The sequence below is a fragment of the Carcharhinus amblyrhynchos genome, chromosome 16, assembly GCF_965287045.1.
Source record: "Carcharhinus amblyrhynchos chromosome 16, sCarAmb.v2.hapA, whole genome shotgun sequence".
NCBI classification, from domain to species: domain Eukaryota; kingdom Metazoa; phylum Chordata; class Chondrichthyes; order Carcharhiniformes; family Carcharhinidae; genus Carcharhinus; species Carcharhinus amblyrhynchos.
The window spans coordinates 51,058,285-51,079,471 of NC_137339.1; the positions used below are offsets into that span (position 1 = coordinate 51,058,285).

Below are 21,187 nucleotides of genomic sequence, written 5' to 3' on the forward strand. Positions count from 1 at the left end.
ATCACCTTCAATTTCAGATACAAAATAAAACTTTAAAAGTTTTTCATCCAGTGAATATTTGTTCTGGCACAATGACTTCTTATACCCCTTTCCAATTTTAAATTAACTCTTAGAACGTGGAGGAGATTTTCACAGTAACTTCATTGCAGTGTTAATGTAAATATACTTGTGACACAAATAAATAAACATTGATGAAAAAATCCAGGATTCATTGCCCATCAATAGCTGCCCTAAGAAGCTGGTGATGGGCAGCTATGTGACTGGCTGAACGGTGACAGTACTCCCACAATATTGTGAGATCCAGTGATTATCTATCCAGTTCAGGATGGGGAAGAACTTCGAGGTGGTGAACTTGCTGCCCTTTAGGCTGTCAAGGATGCCTTGGTGAGTTTCAGCAATACACACTTTAGACAATGCATATAGCAGCCACGACGCTGTTAAACTTTGATCATAACACACCTTTTATTATAAAATAGCATATCCTATCACCAGATGAACATCATGGATGATCTATTAGTCAACAATGAAATCCATACTATGATTGGGTGGGTACACAGTAAAGTACAGGAATGTTTTATTGATACTTTTCCTCACCGCATTTGTATTTTGAAGTTTAGTATGGCTGGAGGCAGAACAGCATTGAAAATAGCTCTGGATTCCAATGGGTACCTCGTAAAAGATCATAGCCCTTGATGTCACAATGGTCAATGGACATGCTCCATTGAGAAGAATCTGCTCAAGAAATATTAATAAGGCACAGGAGGATGAAGGAAGTTTAGTTCTGCAGGGATGTTAACTTGGTTTCTCAAACCTCAAATGTACACTGACAAGGGTTTGATAAGTTGGATCACGCAACCAGATGTTTGAGATATATTGTATTTGGTTTAAAAGACAAGGAAAAAATTGCAAGGAACCAGATGACAGGTAGTCACATCACAAACATACTCAGCAAACCTAATATCATATCCACTTCATTGAGGGCAAGTAAACATTGATCTGAAACAGTTCACTTGCCCCACCAAGTGAGATTTTATTACTTGCTTCTGATGACAAAACAACAGTAACTTAAACTAGTTCCAATATCTTGTCACTTTTTTTTCCATTAGGTATCTCGCTTAATTGAAAGCAAAGTGTCGAAATGGAAATTGACAATATTTTGACAAAAATGTGGAAAAAAATTAATCCATGGCCTTATGTAAGCATAAGAAATGATTGGATTGTGCCAGGTAATCAAAGAGGTCACATGTCTGGTCTTTTCCATCAATGCGTTTTTGCGAAGAATCTGCTCAAGAAATATTAATAAGGCACAGGAGGATGAAGGAAGTTTAGTTCTGCAGGGGTGTTAACTTGATTAGTTAATGACCATAATGGATGTCAGTCGCAATCACCAGAACATCCTGGAAAAAAAACAGCAATATTACAGCATTACAAATGACTCCTCCTCTTTTCTCAGTACAACACTGCTGCATGCTTTGAAACACAAAGACTAATTCTAGAGTGCTGGTTCCATTCATTTCCAAGTTTGACATGACACATATTACCATCAATTATTTTCCATTAGTGCAAATAAATGGAATAAATCATAAAAGTATACAGCATAAGGGACTGCCATTTGGTCTGTGGGGCTTCTTTGAGCAAGCCATCCAATTAATCCCACTCTGCTGCTCATTTCCTATGGCCCAGCAAATTTATCCAACTCTCTTTGAAATGTTACCATTAAATCTACTTCTAGCCTATTTTCAGGCAATGTATTCCAGACCATAACAACTTGTGGTATCAAATAGTTTTTCTTCATTATCTTCCCCCCCCGCCACCCAAGTTACCAACCAACCTGCCAGTGGAAACAGTTTCATTCCGTCTACTCTATTGTGACCCCTTATCATTTTGAATTCCTCAGTTAATTCTCCCCTTAACCATTTTTGTTCTAAGGAGAACAAGCACAGCTTCCCTAGCATCTACACATAATTGAAGATCCTCACCCCCAGCACCATTCCAGTGAATCCTTTTTTAGATGAATTTAAATTGAATTTGAAGTAATGCAGTAGCAGCAGGAGGAGGAACAGACCTGGGTCAGGCTTTGACAGTGACTGTAGTTTCAGATGATTAACAGTGAATGCACGTGACCTCCGGTGCCTGTGCATTTGGAAATCTGGAATATGCCTAAACTGGAATTATCAAGGGAAGATCACCTTTCCAATCTGGGGACCAGGGCACGTTTTGCAGTTGGAAGCTGCTTTGGATAGACCAATTTAAACGATCACAGATACTCCAACATATAGTATTTACAGATGGAACCCATGTTTAGAATTCTGCCATCTGTAGCATCATTTCATTTGATTCTGCTGGGATTACACTAATATCTGGCTGGAAATCACAGGGAAACCACACACCATAATGTGATCATTGGCAACCATCTCAAGACAGGGCAAGAAAGACAAATCACATGACTGTCTCATTTGTACCATCTAAGGGAAAATTGTCTCCATGAAGTTTCTTCCAGTTGAATAGATTGTCTAACACTGATACAAGTACATTCAATACCACTATGAGGATCTTGTATTCTGCAGTTATTTACCTGGTTCACCTTCAGGAGTGGGTTTACAAAGCTTAACTGATCCACACTTGGGAGTGGAAATCCATTGGCTAGTCTTGCTGCAAAGAAAAAGTACATGACATTCATATATCATTCACAAAACTTAATGATCATAGTTTCACATAAATTTCATCCTCTCGCATTCCCTGCATTCCTTCAGTTCACACTACATTTGGGCATTTACTGTTCAACAAGGGTAAAGGGTAAAAATGAAATCTTTGAGGAAAAAAATGGAAATGCCAGTTTAGCTCAAGTTAGAAGGTTATTTTTATATTATGCTTAAAGAGCGAAGAACTAATTGGTATGTGAATATCCCAGGGTGTCACATTCACTGTTGCAGTCATGTGTTAATTAACAACGTATCTACCAGTCACCTGGAGAGCAGCAAGAAATACAAATGAAGAAACTCCAGCTTTGAGTCCAGAAGAGTTTGTACCCCAGTTCAAAAACTCAGCAAAGTGATGAAGTGTTGTATTGATAATGCAAATTAATTCAGTTGGATGCAAGAGATCCAAGTGTAGTGTTTCAGGAAAAGCAGGCAATTTGACTGATGACCTTGCCGATATTCTTCCACAATCTATATCTGTAGAATCTTGCTGTGAGCAATGATAGTGACTGTATTTGAAAAGTAATTTATTGGTTGTGAAGCACTTTGCGATGTCATAAAGATATAACGCTAAGATGAGAAACTTACGCTAGTTCTTTCTTAATGTAGTTAGGGTTCATTTCAATCTGTCTGTGTGGAGACTGACATGGTCAGTTGCAATGCCAGGTATAAAACACACACACACACACACACACACACACACACTTTTTAGACTCCATTATAATCAGCAAAGTGCAATATTGGACAAGGTATAAAACTGGCATTACGTCTGATTCGCATGGGTTTTCCACCTGGAGTGTTAGGTTACAATCAGCCCTAAAAATAAGTAACAAACTTTTTTTTTTAAGGAACAGTCTCAGAAACAGAACACTGAACTCTGATATTAACATTGTGCAAAGTATGTTTTTCTAGATTTCATGAGTTTTGAGCTGTGGATCCTCGGGTGACTGCATGGAGTTTGAACGTTCCCCTCATGTCTGCGCGGGTGTTCCCATTTCCTCCTGCATTCCAAAGATGTGCAGGTTAGGTGGATTGGCTATGCTCAATTGCCCCTTATTGTCCCAAGATATGTAGGTTGGGTGGGTTAGCCGTGGTAAATACATGGGGTAATGGGGATAGCAAGATGTTCTTTCGGAGAGTCGATGCAGACTTGATGGGCTTCCTTCTACACTGTAGGAATTCCATGGTTCTGTGGAGAAGTTGGGATCTAAGTGGTGATGTGCTTAGTCATGATGTGGGTATGCCGGCGTTGGACTGGCGTAAACACAGTAAAAAGTCTGACAACACCAGGTTTTAGTCCAACCTATTTATTTGATAATATACTCACTAGCTTTCGGGGTTACCCCCTTCGTCAGGTGAATGGAGAGTTCTGGCCTCAGACAGAGCATATAAAGCACAGACAGTTTAGAGATTACTGATTAAAATGCGAATCCTTACACCTAACCTGCTGTTCAAGACCTGAAGTGGCTGATAATGTGAGTGGAAGGAGCACTGATCACAGTTTAAAGAGATGTGTATTGTCTCCAGACAGTACAGTAAGTGAGGTTTTGCAAACCCAGGCAAGTCATGGGGGTTACAGATAGTGCGACATGAACCCAAGATCCCTGTTGAGACCGTCCTCATGTGTGTGGAACTTGGCTATCAGTCTCTGCTCAGCAACTCTGCACTGTCGTGTGTCGTGAAGGCCGCCTTGGAGAATGCTTACCCGAAGGTCAGAGGCTGAATGCCCGTGACCACTGAAGTGTTCGCCAACAGGAAGGGAACAGTCTTGCCTGGTGACTGTCGAGCGATGCTCATTCATCCGTTGTCGTAGCATCTGCATGGTCTCCCCAACGTACCATGCTTCGGGACATCCTTTCTTGCAACGTATCAGGTAGACAATGTTGGCCGAGTTGCAAGAGTATTTACCATGTACCTGGTGGATGGTACTCTCACGTGTGATGATGGTATCCATGTCGATGATCCGGCATGTCTTGCAGAGGTTGCTGTGACAGGGTTGTGTGGTATTGTGGTCACTGTTCTCCTGAACCCTTCCTGTTGGCGAACACTTCAGTGGTCACGGGCATTCAGCCTCTGACCTTCGGGTAAGCATTCTCCAAGGCGGCCTTCACGACACACGACAGCGCAGAGTTGCTGAGCAGAGACTGATAGCCAAGTTCCGCACACATGAGGACGGTCTCAACAGGGATCTTGGGTTCATGTCGCACTATCTGTAACCCCCATGACTTGCCTGGGTTTGCAAAACCTCACTTACTGTACTGTCTGGAGACAATACACATCTCTTTAAACTGTGATCAGTGCTCCTTCCACTCACATTATCAGCCACTTCAGGTCTTGAACAGCAGGTTAGGTGTAAGGATTCGCATTTTAATCAGTAATCTCTAAACTGTCTGTGCTTTATATGCTCTGTCTGAGGCCAGAACTCTCCATTCACCTGACGAAGGGGGTAACCCCGAAAGCTAGTGAGTATATTATCAAATAAATAGGTTGGACTAAAACCTGGTGTTGTCAGACTTTTTACGATGTGCTTAGTACCATTGTTCACTTTCAACTTTGATATGCTTGCCATGGACATACCATTGATTTTTGGTAACACCACCATCTTTACTGCAATGTTCAATAACCCCTGTAGTGAGGCCACCTGCAATAAGAAAATAAATTTAAACATTATTATAGTAGTAGTATTAACATTTTTTTCTTTTTCAATGCGCTACCACAATAGTTTGAATTTCAGGGTTGAGTAAAGAACACAGACTAAAAGTGTAGAGTTCAATGGGCAAATATGGATTGGGTGGGGGTGCTGCAAGCCTCATGGAGTTGCCCATTTAACGTGGCCTCAGTCAGGTTATTTTACCTAAATATAAACAACACACATTTTAAAATACAAATCTTTTTAAAAGCCCTATGTCACTAAAGAAGTTAAATGAAAACCCATGGACCTCTTTGATTCAACTAACTTTGTGCATCTTTAGAATCATTGAATCCCTACAGTGCAGAAGGAGGCCATTCAGCCCATCAAGCCTTCACTGACAATCCCATCCAGCCCTATTCCAGTAACCACACGTATTTCCCCCTGACACTATGGGGCAATTTGACATGGCCAATCAATCTAATCCACACATCTTTGGAGGAGGAAACACACACAGACACAGAGAGAAAGTGCAAACTTCACACAGACAGTAACCCAAGGCCAGAATTGAACTCAGGTCCCTGGCGCTATGAGACAGCAGTGCTAGCCACCATACTGCCCTTTACACATGAGTAAAGGAACATAGCATTTGGAAGGGTGTGGGTCTGTGCTCTTTCTTCTGACTCCCTTCTCCTTAGGAAGTGACCACCCCCCCCTGCAACAACAGGGAGAGAAGGGCAACTAGGGATGAGCAATAAATGCTGGCCATCCAGTGATGCACTTGCCCCTTGAATGAATGAACATCTCCCCCATCCCATTTACCTGTTGCTAGAGTCTCCCGGCAATCCTGGGCCTCTGATGGGTGCATTACTAGCAGCAGCTGCCATTCCCACTGCCTTTGATGGGTGTTGAAGAGCTCTGATTCACTAGAAGCTCTTTGGGGGCCCTAAATCCTGGCCAGCTAAACTTAAGTGAAAGGGGACTATTAACATGGTTCTCCATTCAGCAAATAATTCAAATTCTGTTTTCATGAACGGTATTTTATATTTCTGTGGTTTAATATTTTTATAATTTAGGGCTACAGGTTTATCATGACTATCACGGCATATAACTTGAATTTTTACTGCTATTTGGGATTGAATTTACAATTACTGTCCAAACTACTGTCAAGAGTGATACTAGTGAGTGAGAGCAAAAGCTTTTCCCATACATAGAATATAGAACACTACAGCACAACAGGCCCTTCGGCCCACAAGTTGCGCTGATCATATCCATACCTACCAGGTCTATCTATAACTCTCAATCCTATTAAATCCCATGTCCCATATGGTCATGAGCCTCTTGAATTGGAAAAAGGGAAGTGAGCTGTTGATAAATGGTGCGTGATATGGAGACAGGAAGTGGCTGAATATTTCCCAGCTCCCACTATTCTCTAGGGACCTAACAGGGTTGCTGCAGGTAATAACGAAGAAAGTCTGAACTGTGAGCTACAAAGCATACCAAGCAGTTCAGTTAAATAATGATGAATGACTAAAGCTTTCAACAGCAACATGGAGCTTTCAACAGCAAGACTGAGTTTGCAACTCCAGCACTGTCAAGAATTGGCCCCAGTGCATTTCACAATATTCAAATGAAATTAGTTTAAGACCTTTTAAAAAGTTCTTCTTACCTTAAAAGGTCCGATATCAGAATGTCCAAGGGATAAGCGTAGACTATACAAAAGAAACATAAAAGAACATTACAACATTGTATATCATGGAGGACATTGTAAGAAGTCTCACAATATCAGATTAAAGTCCAACAGGTTTATTTGGTAGCAAAAGTCACTAGCTTTCAGAGCGCTCGCTGTTCCTTCATCAGGAGAGTGGGATTTTAATTCACAAACAGGGCATATAAAGAGACAAACTTGATTTACAAAATAATGGTTGGAATGCGAGTCTTTACAGGTAATCAAGTCTTAAGGGTGCAGAAAATGTGAGTGGAGAAAGGGTTAAGCACAGGTTAAAGAGATGTGTATTGTCTCCAGCTGGGACAGTTAGTGAGATTTTGCAAGCCCAGGCAAGTCATGGGGGTTACAGATAGTGTGACATGAACCCAAGATCCTGGTTGAGGCCGTCCTCATGTGTGCGGAACTTGGCTCAGTGAGAAAGAGCAGAGAAAGAGACTGATAGCCAAGTTCCACACAGCCTCAACCAGGATCTTGGGTTCTTGTCACACTGTCTGTAACCCCCACGACTTGCCTGGGCTTGCAAAATCTTAATAACTGTTCTGACTGGAGACAATACACATCTCTTTAACCTGTGCTTAACCCTCTCTCCACTCACATTGTCTGTACCTTTAAGAATTGATTACCTGTAATGACACACATTCCAACCATTACTTTGATATTTGAGTTTGTGTCTTTTTATGCCCTGTTTGTGAACTGAAATCCCACTTACCTGACGCAGGAGCAGCGAGTGCACCTAAAGCTAGTGGCTTTTGCTACCAAATAAACCTGTTGGACTTTAACCTGGTGTTGTGAGACTTCTCACTGTGTTTACCCCAGTCCAACGCCAGCATCTCCACATCATTCAGGACATTGATTATATCAATATTATTATAAACTATATAGACATACTGTCACTCAATTGCACTGTGCATGGAGGGACTATCCTATACAAACCTGGAAAATCTCAGGTGAATAGTTGGTAGTGAGAATATTATGGGCTTGGTCTCTAAGAAACATAGGGAAATTTTTGTCTATTTTGTATAGCTTTCAAAAATAAATAGAGTTAAGATGAAGCTGTCTTCTCTTGACAATGTTCAACACGAAGGACCAGAGGCTAATGTATTTGCTCAAAAACTAATTCAAATTATTTTCATGGCTTCAGCAGCTTATTCAAAATATTAACGTTTTCAGATTTACAGATAACAGAACGAACAAATCTTTACAGAGCAATTAGGGAAATTATTACAGGACTAAAGTTTGTGTGGTTGTTGTATATAGAGGTAGTAAATGCTTCAATTCATTCAAAGCACCGCAGTCTACATCCTTGCTCGCACAAGGCAGTTCCAAAGATGTGCAGGTTAGGTGGATTGGCCATGCTAAATTGTCCTTTCATGTCCCAGGGTCTGTAGGTTAGGGGGATAAATATGCAGTGTTATGGGCATAAGGCAGAGGGGAGAGCCAGGTTGGGATGCTCCTTCAGCAGTCTGGTACAGACTTGATGGCTGAATGGCCTCTTTCAGCACTGTAAGGATTCTAATTCAATGTTAATGACAGGGTTCTCACCCACTAGTTGAAGAATCACTTTTCCTCCATTGGGAAGATCCACCAGAACTAAATGCCCATCAGGCATTAAACTGACCAGAATTAGCCCTCTTCAGAATTTAGGACCCCCAAAGAGCTGCTAGTGAATCAGTGCTCTTCAATACCCATCAATGGCAGTGGGAATGGCAACTGCTGCTAGTAATGCACTCCAGAGGCCCCGACGTGCCAACCCCTCCAGGGTGGAAGGGGTTTTTATTCATTCATGTGGCAAGGGCATCACTGGCTGGCCAGCATTTATGGCCCATCCCTAGTTGCCCTTTTCTACTGAGAATACCACTAGGCCATCACCTCCCCTTTGTTGCGGAGAGAGGGGGTGGTCACTGATTAAGGGGGAAGGAATCAGAAGAAAGAGTACAGTCCACACCCTTCCAGATGTCATGTCCTTTTATCAGGCACTGAGTCCCTCTGAATGAGGAAGCCCCTAGAAGCAAACACAATAGGATGTGCTTTTATGACCACCCCATGTGCTTATCTCTCCACCGGTGGTTGAATTCCAGCAATGGTGGGATGAAGCCCTCAAGTGAGCATTAATCGCCCACAATTAGTGTCTGGTTGGGAAACCCGACAAATGCTTTCCTACCTTGGGTTTAATCAGGCAGAGGGGGTAAGGCACCATGGGGTCTGCACCATGCTCCCTCCACCACCAATTTCACCACTGGATGAGGGGGCATAAATATGCCCTTAGGGTCCATCCAAAAGTCCTGCATCAGGCTCCCAGCAATGGCAAAGCCTCACCAGATTAAATCGAAGGGTGGGAGTGGCTGATGTAGGGTTCCAGCCATCAGCAGCAGGATGTCAACTAGACTCATTAATGAGCCGTTATCCCTTAAAGTTAAAGTTCAGTGGAGCTGCACCTGCTAAAGGCGATCCCACAAACACTGGATGGGGCAGCACTGCCTGTTATCAGGCACTCTGCTCTGATTGAGAGACCTGGTACTGGGCTGAGTACACTGGCACCGAAAACCACCCCTGTCTCCCTCTCCCACATCCTGATCCCCACCCCACCCTCACTTTGGCCTGGTGTCTTTTGGCGATCATGGTGGTACTGACAAGCAATGGACAACTGCTGACCCCTGACTGGCTACTCTCAGGAAAAGGGCCTGGGTCCCTGACACTGTGAGGCAGCAGAGTGCTAACTGCTGCGCCACTCCAGATAGAACTGCAATAAAAATAACTTCTATTTTAATTTTCTAATTCTTTATTGTGTTCCAATTTACTTTGTTTCTTCTGTTTTTATTCGATGCCTTCTTCCCTTTTGTTTTGTTGCATAATAAATATTCACTTCCCTAAACCTCAAAAGTAATGTGTCATTTCAATCTTTTCTCTGTTCTCGTCTGCTAATTGCTTCTGCTTTTGGAAAATGTTTGTTTTTATATTTCTGAGGTCATTTTAATTCATGCCATGAGTGCAGAAACTCCACTTCTGTGTTCATGCATTCACTACAATTTGTGCGTTAGAGTTTGCAAAGGTGCACTTTTGGCTTTATCACAAAATGTTGGGTTCAGCCAGTTTCTAGGTCACCTCGTGTCCTTTCTACAGTTTATCACCCATTTGCAGTTATTGCATATTAGAGTATTTATGCTATATCTTTCTCACAACTGACCACTTTGAGTGGACTTTGAACTTTGAACCGCCTCTTGGTTAGCCTCGTACCACAGCACTTAGGCCAACTCTTGATCTAATATAGTTATAACCAAGATATTTCTCCAAGTTCCTTTGCCAATATTCCAGAACAAAGTGGCAATTAAAGTGAAACTGGCCTTTGCCACTAATGCAATCTTGTTTGTCACAAATTTGCAGCCTGCTTACACACACTGCCTCATTTTCTGAAAACTAAGTTTCTGGTTCAGTATGAACCGGTGTTGCATTTCTAACAAAGACCATTTTGACCCCATATGTCTCAGGACTACATCTCAAACAGTCATGTCCTGAAACAGCCACCAGCCGGTCTGCATTTTGAATTTATGAATGGATCTGTTTCAATCACTTAATGACCTGTTTAATGAAATCCATGGGGAATGTTAGCCATTTTCAAAGGTTTCCGGAACATTTTATATTTCTGCCACATTCTCAGGTGTATTTCAGTCAGTCTGGGATGTACATTGTTTGTAACCTACAGAAACAGCAAGTAAGTAACTTGAAGCCAGTGTGTGTTCAGCAAGAAAGAATCCAAGAAATAAACCATGACAGTTGTTCTAAATTTTAGGTTCAGGGTTTGCGCTATACCCAGGAATTTCATTGATGAATATTCCTGGAAGTGGTGGTCACCCCTCTCACCACTTATATCTTCTGTGGTAGAGAGTGGGTAACCACTAGGTAAGGTAAAAGGAAGGCACTGATGATGGCTTTTGCTAATCGAGTTTCAGTTTAGAACATTGGGGAGAATGATGACTCCTCGAGGAATTGCAGTTAGAATCAAACCCTTGGGACTGAGGAAGATTTGACTGCAGATTGAGAGATTCAAAATGTAGTAGTTACAGACGATTTGACAGTTAAATGCATAGGCAGATGTTTGTGTAACCACAAACACGATTGCTCAATTGTGTGTTACTTCCCTGGTGCTGGGGTAAAGGATTTCATCAACTGGGCACAGAACATTCTGTTAGGGGAAGGAAATGTAGAAAAAGTGTTGATGGTCTTCAGGCAGAATTTTGGGAGCCATGAGAAGATTTAAAAATTGGACCTCAAAGGCAGTAAACCTCAGGATTACTCCCAGTGCCACACAAGTACAGAAACAGGAAGTATGCAGGGGAGAGGTTTCAGATTCTTGGGGCATTGGGACCCGTTCTTGGGAAAGGCACCCCTGTATGGGGTGGAGATGTCACACACGAACAAAGACAGGGTCAATGTTCTTATTGAGAACATTGTGTACAACTACTGTAGGGAAGAGTTCAAGCTAATATGGCAAAGGGGAAGGAGCACCACAAATAGCTGAAAAGAACAGAAGTGGATCAAAGGAGACGTAGATATAAACAGTGGTAAATTTAGAGGAATCACCAAAAACTGCAGGGACTAGATTAGCGAAATAGTAAAAATGACAAAGGAAATACTAAATCGATGTCTGTAAATCATAATATTGTGAGGTATGGATACAATTTGCTACATGGGATTTTCATGAGCAGACATGACTCAAACAAAACCAGAGGTAGGTTTTTAATATCCCTGCATAGAGGCATGATAACGAAGGCAAGACACAAAGGACCCGAGGTAATAATGATAGTGGATGATGTTGCAGTTTTAAATATATTTAATAATTCTAGACAGTTTAAACTGAATCTCAGAGGCTCACTGACTTTGACCTTGACTATGTTTGATCACACTCACTTCCTGTAAAGAGTCAATTCCATTCTCCCATTTCTGTCTCTGCTTGTTCTGAAACGACAATGGCTGCAATTTTATGGGCCCATTCACTATGGGTGCAAATCCTGATGTGGAGATGCCAGCGTTGGACTGGGCTAAACACAGTAAGAAGTCTCACAACGCTAGGTTAAAGTCCAACAGGTTTATTTGGTAGCAAACACCACTAGCTTTCGGAACGTTGCTCCTTCGTCAGATGAGATGAGTGCAAATTCTGTCATGGCCATTAACTCTTGCAAGAGGGCCTTAATGGGATTTGCAATGGCAAGATCTCAGTTTGTGTTCTTCCTCGTTCCCCGCCAGTGATATAGTCAGATTCATGTGCAAGCAAGGGCATGAACCTAATTATGGTCAAATTGAATAGATTTAAATATTCTTAAACAACTTAATGCCATTTGTTTTGGGTCTTCAGATGTTTCCCCCATTGCTGTGATGTCGCACCAGTGGGAATGACTTCTGGTTTCCAAAAACAGAAACCAGACATGATGACCATGCCAGGGGCGTGGTGTTGAGGACAGCCCCTGCATGGTGAGGGACATGGCTCCCTGACACTACCAGGTGGGGTCAGAAGTGGAGCCTGTGGGTGGGGGAGAGGGGGGTATTCTAGCTCAGTATTCTAGGGTTGGAAGTGTTCTCCTTGTCTGCCAGGGGTCCTGATGTTTATGGGGGTTGAAAGCCTTTACTTTGACTATGAGATTGGGGCACCCTCTAAAAATGGTGCCCTGATTTCCGTGGAGAAAGCCTTGCCAACACTATTAGATCCCACACTGCAAGAATGTCGGCACAGACATTCCTGCCTGCTCTTTTTTTCAGAAGATCTGCAGTGAAAACCTGTGTTTCTGGAGAGAATCTGGTTTTCAGTCAGAACCAGAGGCTTTGCCAATTTTTTTTAGGAAAATTCCACCCAATAATACCTTCCAAATCACTGCTTCTATGTGTCTTCCTTCATCTTCAACTTCCCCCAACATGATTGACAGAGCCCACAACAGTGCCTGTTCCATTTCCCATATATCTACACACACACACACACATGCACACCCTTTCCACCCTACCAGCCTCTATATTTAACAGAAGATCAATATCTTTATAATTAATGAAGGAAAGTGACCAAAGAAAATGGGTGTGGTTTTCTGGCCCTTCCTTTTGGCGGGTTCTCTAGCGATGGGGCGGGCGAACCACGCAAAATGTTGAAGCCATCAGCGAGCCTGGAAGATCGCATTGACAGCCAATAATAAGCTACATCCACCATTAGAAAATACACCATGGGGGACTGGAAACTCCAGGCCAATGACTGATACGTTGGAAGATTGGGAGCCCCACTTCAGATCCTGGTGCTGGGCACTTTCACAAACAATTCTATCTGTTTCTCCCCATTTTAGTGGGATATTATTTCCTCCTATTACCTGAGAGCTGTCAGTACATGGTTTCATAGATTCACAGTTGGAACCAATGCAAGGCTATTAATTAGAAAGACTGATTCCTGTCAACAACTTCTTCCCAGAAGTTTCCTCCCATGTTCAGTTCAAATCAATTAATTTAGCTGTGCTAAAAATAGTGGTTTCTAATTAGTCAGGAATAAAGCCATATATACAACACAACTGTTGACATCAGGGGAATGTGATTTATGATCCTTAACAGTAACTGCCTGCAATGCTGTGTAATCAATATTTTCTTTTCAGGGTTAGATGAAAATTTTTAACTAAAATCTTTCTCCCCTCATGAGGGAGTCGACTTCTGTCAGAATATAGCAGCTCTCCAATTATTTCACACATGTGGCAATACTTCATGTGTGAGATCAGCAGTGAAAGCTACAGTCCTGCTGCTTTCCTACCCAATACCCACACTTTCACTCATTTCCGTAGGAGTGACTAAGAATCACGAGAGTGAATCCAATATTCATTGCTGGCAACATTAAAGCCGATTGCCAGTAGCCTTTAAGCTCAGCGTAGAACAATATTCAGATCCAAGTCTTTCTTAGTTTCAATCCCACATCAAGGAAGGAAACAAGTGAAACTGTGTATTGTAAATTCATTTATGTGGCTGGCAATTGGTAGCTCTGTGCATTCAGTATAAAAATTAACAATTTACTCCTTGTCAGGCGTGGTTCAATGGATAGCACTCTTGTCTGAGTTACACAGTTGCTAGTTTAAAGTCAATGTTTATTTATTAGTGTCACAAATAGGCTTACATTCACACTGCAATGAAGTTATTGTGAAATTCCCCTAGTTGTCACATTCCGGCACCTGTTCGGGTACAGTGAGGGAGAATTTAGCATCACCAATTCACCTAGCCCGCACATCTTTCAACTGTGGGAGGAAACCCATGCAGCCATGGGGAGAATATGAAAACTCTGCACAGACAGTGACCAAGCTGAGAATTGTACCCAGGTCCCTGGCACTGTGTGGCAGCAGTGCTAATCACTGTGCCACTCTAGTTCAAGCCACTCTCCAGAATACTGAATAGAAAATTTACACTGACACTCCAGTGTAATACTGAGGCAGTAGCTGCACTGTCAGAAATAAGATCACTTGAAGGAGATAACAGAAGAAATAGGAATAGGAGTAGGCTGTTCGGCCCCTCGAGCCTGTCCACCATTCAATAGCATCATGGTTGATCCAATTTTCCTCACATCCATTTCAAAGATTCACAACCCTCTGAGAAAATAAATTCCTCCTCATCTCAGCCTTAAACTGGTGCCCCTTTATTCTGAAGCTATGCCTTCCTGTCCTAGACTCTCCCAGGAGGGGATACATTCTCTCAGCATTTACCCTTAAGAATCCCATGTGTTTCAATGGGATCACACCTCATTTTTCTGAATTCCACTGAGTAGAATCCCAACAGTTCAACCTTTCCTTCATATCGGGGATCATCCTATGAACCTTTGCTGAACTGCCTCCAGTGAAATAATATCTTTCATTAAATAAGGGCACCAAAACTGCTCACAGCACTCCAGATGTGGTCTCACCTTTTACCAGTTGCACAGATGTTAAGCTGGGGCACCTTGTACTCTCTGAGGTTGACCTCTCAACCAACATCACCACATGAAACTATCGAGTAATTTTATCTTGCTCTGTGCAATGGCCTGCCACAGTCCCTATATAACACCTGTGACTGATCCCATGAATGCTGCTATATAAATGAAAGATTTTCTTTCTTACCTGTTGAGTTTCAACGATCCAATCAATTTCATATGAGAGATAGCCATCTTAACGGACACACTAGTGCACTGTTAACAGTTAAAAGGACATAATAACATTTCTCGTGGCAATTGTAAACGCATTAAAAAGCATCTCAGCCAAACAAGATTTCACAACTGTACTCACAATATCCAGGACAAAAAGTGGTGCAAGTGATGAATTAGGAAGGATTGCAAATGTATCGATAGCACCACATGCTTGAACGGTGATGTTGTTTGTTGCAGCCTTCAGAACAGGCTGTTGGTTGGCATGGAGGTTCATTAACATCAGCATGTTGGGATAGAGTTTCCCCACCTGGACACAAGTACAAACTATTAATCATCTTCTTCCCCTTAAGAATAGATACAAAGTGTCGCCAAGAGGTAGTGCTCAGGGTCGAGCGAGTAAGGTCCCTTATTATCAGGTAGTAAATGCTGCAAACTTCAGGGCACACTTACCTGAGGTATTAAAATACTGAAACTTGATGTGTTTAATCTGATAGGAGATTGCTTTGGAATCTGGTGAAAACAAAAAGTCAATTAACTAAAGCTGTTACTGTACCTTGTGAGATAATGTATCAAACAATTTGTAACTGGTTTGTTCAACACATCATGCCGTGTGGCTTCCATTTTTTTGAAATTCTAACCACCCACCATCCAGTCCAAATTCACAGTAATAGCTGCCCCAGATTAATTTTATATTCCAGTTGTTCAGCAACATAAAATAGATATTCCTCCAATGATGTAACCTTCCAATAACCGGTAACATTCCATTAAAATCTCACCCAGTCAGTGGAATTTGAAATGATAAGTGTCTGCCAAACAGGAGGAACTACCTCAGCAACTTTTCTGGTTGTGATTGAAAGAACAATCTGTACGTACCATGTCATCAGTGATGTTCACGCGCAAAGCACCAGCTCCATAATAGACAAACCCAGCTGAATTCGCAAAGAAATCTGACAATCCCAAGTACATCATGTGACCATCTTGTTTGGAGAGGCTAATTGGGGGTGGTTTGAAGGGAGGTTCTTTATGCTGTGCCACACTATAAAATTCACCCTGAAAAAAATGATTTAATATGTCAACCTTCAGTTATACAATGCATACTCTTTATTATTAGAGGCACTAGGTGATTGTGATGGGATGTTTGTAGAGTTGGCAAATTTTGTTCCTTAGATATATCTATTCAGTCTTTTTCCAAGTCCCTAGTGTACAGATAATCTTCTGAGCACTCAGAGCCTGTGGCAGAAAATGCAGCAAAAAAAGTGATCTCAGAGCAGATTGACAGAAAACATCTGAAGAGACAGATGTTAGAATCTAAATCATACCTCACTCAGATCATTACATTTGACATTACTTTGTAGGTTACTGGTGACTTACCCAACAAACCAACCCACTGAACTCAGCAAAGTAGAGGAAAACCTCCAAGAACATACAATGTAGGTCCCCAAAATGATACCAATACATACAAATGAGGGATTACTGAAAAATAGCTTGAAAAAAATGGCTTATGGGTAAGAGTCACAAAAGGATAAACGCACACTGTCTCACACACAGCCCCCTCCTCCCCGTCCCCATGTTGCACACTCAGGCCCCCCATGTCGCGCAAGCACACGCCTCCCCCCCATGTCGCGCACGTGCACGCATACATTGTCACGCACACACTGTCACAATGTCACACACACAGACGCACACACTGATGGGGGTAGTATAGAATTCTTAGTATGAGGCTCTTCATTTTAGTTTACTATAATAAGTAGATTAGGTTAAGATAATTATAAAGTGCCATTCACAATGTGCCTGGAACAAAGTATGCAAAGATATTATAAACCGTATAACCACAAATTAACCAAGTATTATAAGCTCAAACTGTATTTTCAATATATATGTATTGTGCGTCTTGGCCAGCTTTATTCTGAATGAAGCATGATGGGAAACACAGTGGTAGACAGGCCAAATTCTTTTAACACAATGGAGCATAGAAACGCAACTTCTGTTATCTGTTTTTGGATATGTGAAATATAAGTTTAACAGGCCTGGTATTTAAGGGAGTAAATTCATTCGTGGGTAGCGGGGCTGGAGCAGTCTCTCAAGCTGACAAAGGAGGTCCTGGTTCCAACAAAAGAGTGACTCCTTTCATCAATTAAAAATCACAGATGTTAACTGTGGCCTTGGTTATAGTAATTACATGAGTTAGATTTCCTAGGTAAAGGGGAAAGAACCTACATGGGCAATAAGCTAATAATCTCCTATTCCTGTTGACAGGTGGAATGTTGGCTAATAATGGATAATGTTGTGATTGGGCCCTCCGGTCTGATTGACAAGACAGGGTGGGATATTGAAATGTTCAGAATAACATAATAATTTTACCTAGCAATATTAGCTCAGAGAGGACAGTCAACCCTTATTGACTATGTCTCTCTCCTGATGCATGCATTAGCAAATAAATTCTTTTTTGTACTTAAAACTATGTGCTGTATTTCACAGTCTATGTATTCGTTGAGTGAGGTTCAAAATATACAAGGCACTTCAGAAAATTCCTCTTGCACACACAGAAACAAGTCACACACATATGTGTACACACACACACACACACACACACACACACACACACACACACACACACACACACACACACACACACACACACACACACACAAAATCGGTGGATACCTTAAGATCCAGGTCCATGAATGTGTTTGTGATAGCAATTGGATTAACCAGGGAATATTCAATTGCAGCATATTTGTCAACGTGGCTAGTGACTGAAGAACATAGAGAGAAAAGAAGATTGAATGTCAGACTGAATATTACAAAATGATCATTTTTGTATTGGTCACATAACCTCATTCTACCAAAGGAGTTGGGCTTTTCCACTGACTTGTTTTCTAAAAGTTATGAACTTCTAAACCACACAACATTGACTTCTCGGCAATCCTGCCAACATCCGCGTAGGTAAAGTAATGCTGAGCCACAGCAACCCAATTGATTGCTAGCGTGTACTGAATTATCAGGTCTCAAGTAGTGCATCAGTGGAGGATTACTCTTGGTCCCTGCTCCCAATGTGCCTGTGTTGATTTTAAGTGAGGGTATAATTAGCCTTGGTCATGATGTCCTTTACATCTTGTTGGGCTGCAAGTTCCTGCAGGTCAATGATGAATAGAAACAAAACCAACATTGGGACCCTATTAGGCTGGAGATGAGCGTATCTACTCCTAATCTAAACCATTGCCAAGACTATATCATTCCACCTATAGAACAGAGTTCTTCTATTCCCTACACCTGTAGAAACCATCTTTTTGTCATGTCGAGCATTAATCTGTTAAATGTTCTCTTCACCAAGCTTTCAATTTCCAACCTTCACAGATTTCAGTTAATTCAGAACTTCATTTTGTGTTGTATTCTGCCCACTTAATGCCAAGCTTCATTGGCTCCCTCCAGGTTCATTGGCAAATAACTTCAAGATCCTAGCTCTGATTTCAAACCTCTGCTCGGCCTCAGTGAGCTTCCGTTTGGCACATCTCTGTGTACCTCTTCTGACCCTCTAACTCTAGGTAACTCTTCGTTCCATATTCCCTCTTGCCATCATTAGAAACCAAACTCCTAACAAATATGCTCCACTCTCAGAATTATTTTAAAAAAGATGTATCGTCTTTAAAATGTTTCTAAAACCTATATCATTGAACACTGATCAAGTATCAGCCATGGCACAGAGAGTGTTTCATTGTTAGGGGAGCCATCTTTCAGGTGAAATAGCACAACATCAAAGAAGTGGCGGAGTGGGTGGGGAGTTCCCCTGGTATCCAGGCCACCATTTTTCTTTCAGCCACAACTAAAAAGGTTACCTGGCCATTGTCTTGTGCTGTTTGTGGGATCTTTGTGTGAAAAGCTTGCTACATTACAGTAATGACTACACTCTGAGGCCATGAAGGAGGCTTTCCTTTCTTCCACTGTAGAAAAAGAAGAGGGGATTTTTTTTCCACGTAGGGAAGAATAAGAGACAATCATCTGAATGGGATTATCTAACCGAAAGCCAATGTTCCACTGATAGACACCAGAGAAATCTGTGATTCCCAGTTAGTCAAACTCAGCTTGGGAATTATTATTAACAACCTGGAGGTGGAAATTGGAGAAATCAACCAGGATTCCTGTTGCTGATAATTATCCAGTGATTTCCGCTGGTCAGTAGGCTAGGATTGGGCTCAGCTATTAATTTCTACATTTTATTTTCTTCTTTTTGTTTTAATAGGTCAACTCTGACTAACTAAGTGAAGATCTAGCCACTTGGACACAATACCAGAGGACAATATATCACCCTTGGAAGATTGGCAGGGGGGGTGGTGTTGTGGGTGTGGATGCGAAGGCAGAGAAAGAGTTTGTGAACAATAGATGAACATACGCTGCATGGTCTTCAGATGTTGTTCTAGCCCATTGATTGCAGTGGAGACTTTTGGACAAATCTGTAAGAAAAATAAAGAAAATGGCAATTGGAAGATTAACAGATGATTGAACCAGACCATGGTTTGTAGTGTTACTACAAACACTAGAAACTAGTAGCTGAATTATTCAAAGTGCAATTGGATATGTACCTCTCGGTTCAGAGAAGAGCGAATGGGTTTCTCCAATGAGCTAGAGAAGAGATTGTACAGCCAGCTGTAAATTTTAAAAAAGCTACATTAGGTCGAAGTAGTGAAATCTTTACACCTTGTGTACAGCAGGCTCTTAGAATTCAAATAGGATTCAAAGTCATTCTCAAATATGCTGCCAAACTCTCGGTTAAGTGAAATAAAATTTACCAGACAGTTTATTAGCTTCTCTTTGTGTGAGCAAGTCACCTGACGTCATCATCAAGTCTAACTAAATCGAAGTGAGGTGTAACATTACAGTTAAACCCAACAAAATCCAAACACATCAATGCGAAGAATCACAAGAGGCACCTCAATTACAGTATAGAATGGCAAACTTAATGAATACTGGAAGCATTTAACTAAGGAGTAAAGCAGGAACTTGCAATTTTAAAGGGTATTTCATAACTTGGGACAGTCAATTAAGTACTTATGGAGTATAACTCTTGTAATGTAGGAAACAGCCAATTTGTGCACAGCAAACTCCCACAAACACCCATGAGATGCATTGGCCATCTGTGTCTTTTGTTGACGCATACCGATTTGAGGACACTGGACGAACTCTAATGCTCCTCTTTCAATAGTGCCTTGGGATCTTTTACACCCATCTAGGATGACAGATGTCTCAGCGAATAGAAGGGAACCCCTGTCACTATGCAGAAGGAGGCCATTTGGCCCATTAAGCCTGCACTGACAACAATCCCACTCAGGCCCTATCCCTGTAACTCCACATATTACCCTGCTAGCCCCCCTGGCACTAAGGGACAATTTAGCATGACCAATTCACCTCAATTCACCTAACACACACACCTTTTGACTGTGGGAGGAAACCAGAACACCTGGAGGAAACCCACACAGACATGGGGAGAATGTGCAAACTACACACAGCCACCTAATGCAGGAATTGAACCCAGACCCCTGGCACTATGAGACAGCAGTGCTAATCACTGTGTCATCGTGTGGCCCCTGTAAGTCAGGTTACCACAGCAATTATTCTGGTGCCATTGCAGGAACTCCATCTCCAGCCAAGACTTTCAACATTCCTCCTGTATCTATTGAGCAGGACTGGTCCAAACTTGCACAAGAATATTTGATGTAGGTCTTCTGGTAAGAACGTTAAACAGAGCATTGCACAATCAAACTCTGATGACTCCATTGAATTTCTCTGTGGTTAATTCTTTCTTTAGGTTCAGAATAGGTTGGAAGGTGCAGAAATCAGTTACTGGAGGCCAAAGCAGAACTGCAATAACTGTCAGGATGTTAGCAAATTATATTGGGAACTGAAGCAAGACCATTCAGCAGCTGGGAACAGGATGCTGTGAATAAAAAAACTTTAAAATAAGGAATAAGCAAAGCTAGCCAGGAGGAGAAAGAATGTTATGTGACTAAAAA

The 21,187-nt window shown here is 41.7% G+C and overlaps 1 protein-coding gene across 2 annotated transcripts in view; it reads right to left on the reverse strand.

Moving 5' to 3' along the window:
* Positions 1–443: 443 nt before the first annotated feature.
* LOC145354007 (bactericidal permeability-increasing protein-like) overlaps positions 444–21,187 on the reverse strand; it is a 33,999-nt gene continuing 13,255 nt past the window's right edge. For both annotated transcript variants that reach the window (XM_080205082.1, XM_080205083.1), the window contains exons 6-16: positions 19,760–19,823; positions 19,570–19,630; positions 17,844–17,935; positions 16,053–16,229; positions 15,630–15,689; positions 15,319–15,486; positions 15,154–15,221; positions 6,998–7,040; positions 5,277–5,340; positions 2,576–2,652; positions 444–1,397 (exon numbers count right to left, since the gene is read on the reverse strand). In XM_080205082.1, the coding sequence (XP_080061208.1) occupies positions 1,356–1,397; positions 2,576–2,652; positions 5,277–5,340; positions 6,998–7,040; positions 15,154–15,221; positions 15,319–15,486; positions 15,630–15,689; positions 16,053–16,229; positions 17,844–17,935; positions 19,570–19,630; positions 19,760–19,823 (916 nt within the window). In that variant the 3' untranslated portion in view covers positions 444–1,355. The remainder of the gene's footprint in view (positions 1,398–2,575; positions 2,653–5,276; positions 5,341–6,997; positions 7,041–15,153; positions 15,222–15,318; positions 15,487–15,629; positions 15,690–16,052; positions 16,230–17,843; positions 17,936–19,569; positions 19,631–19,759; positions 19,824–21,187) is intronic.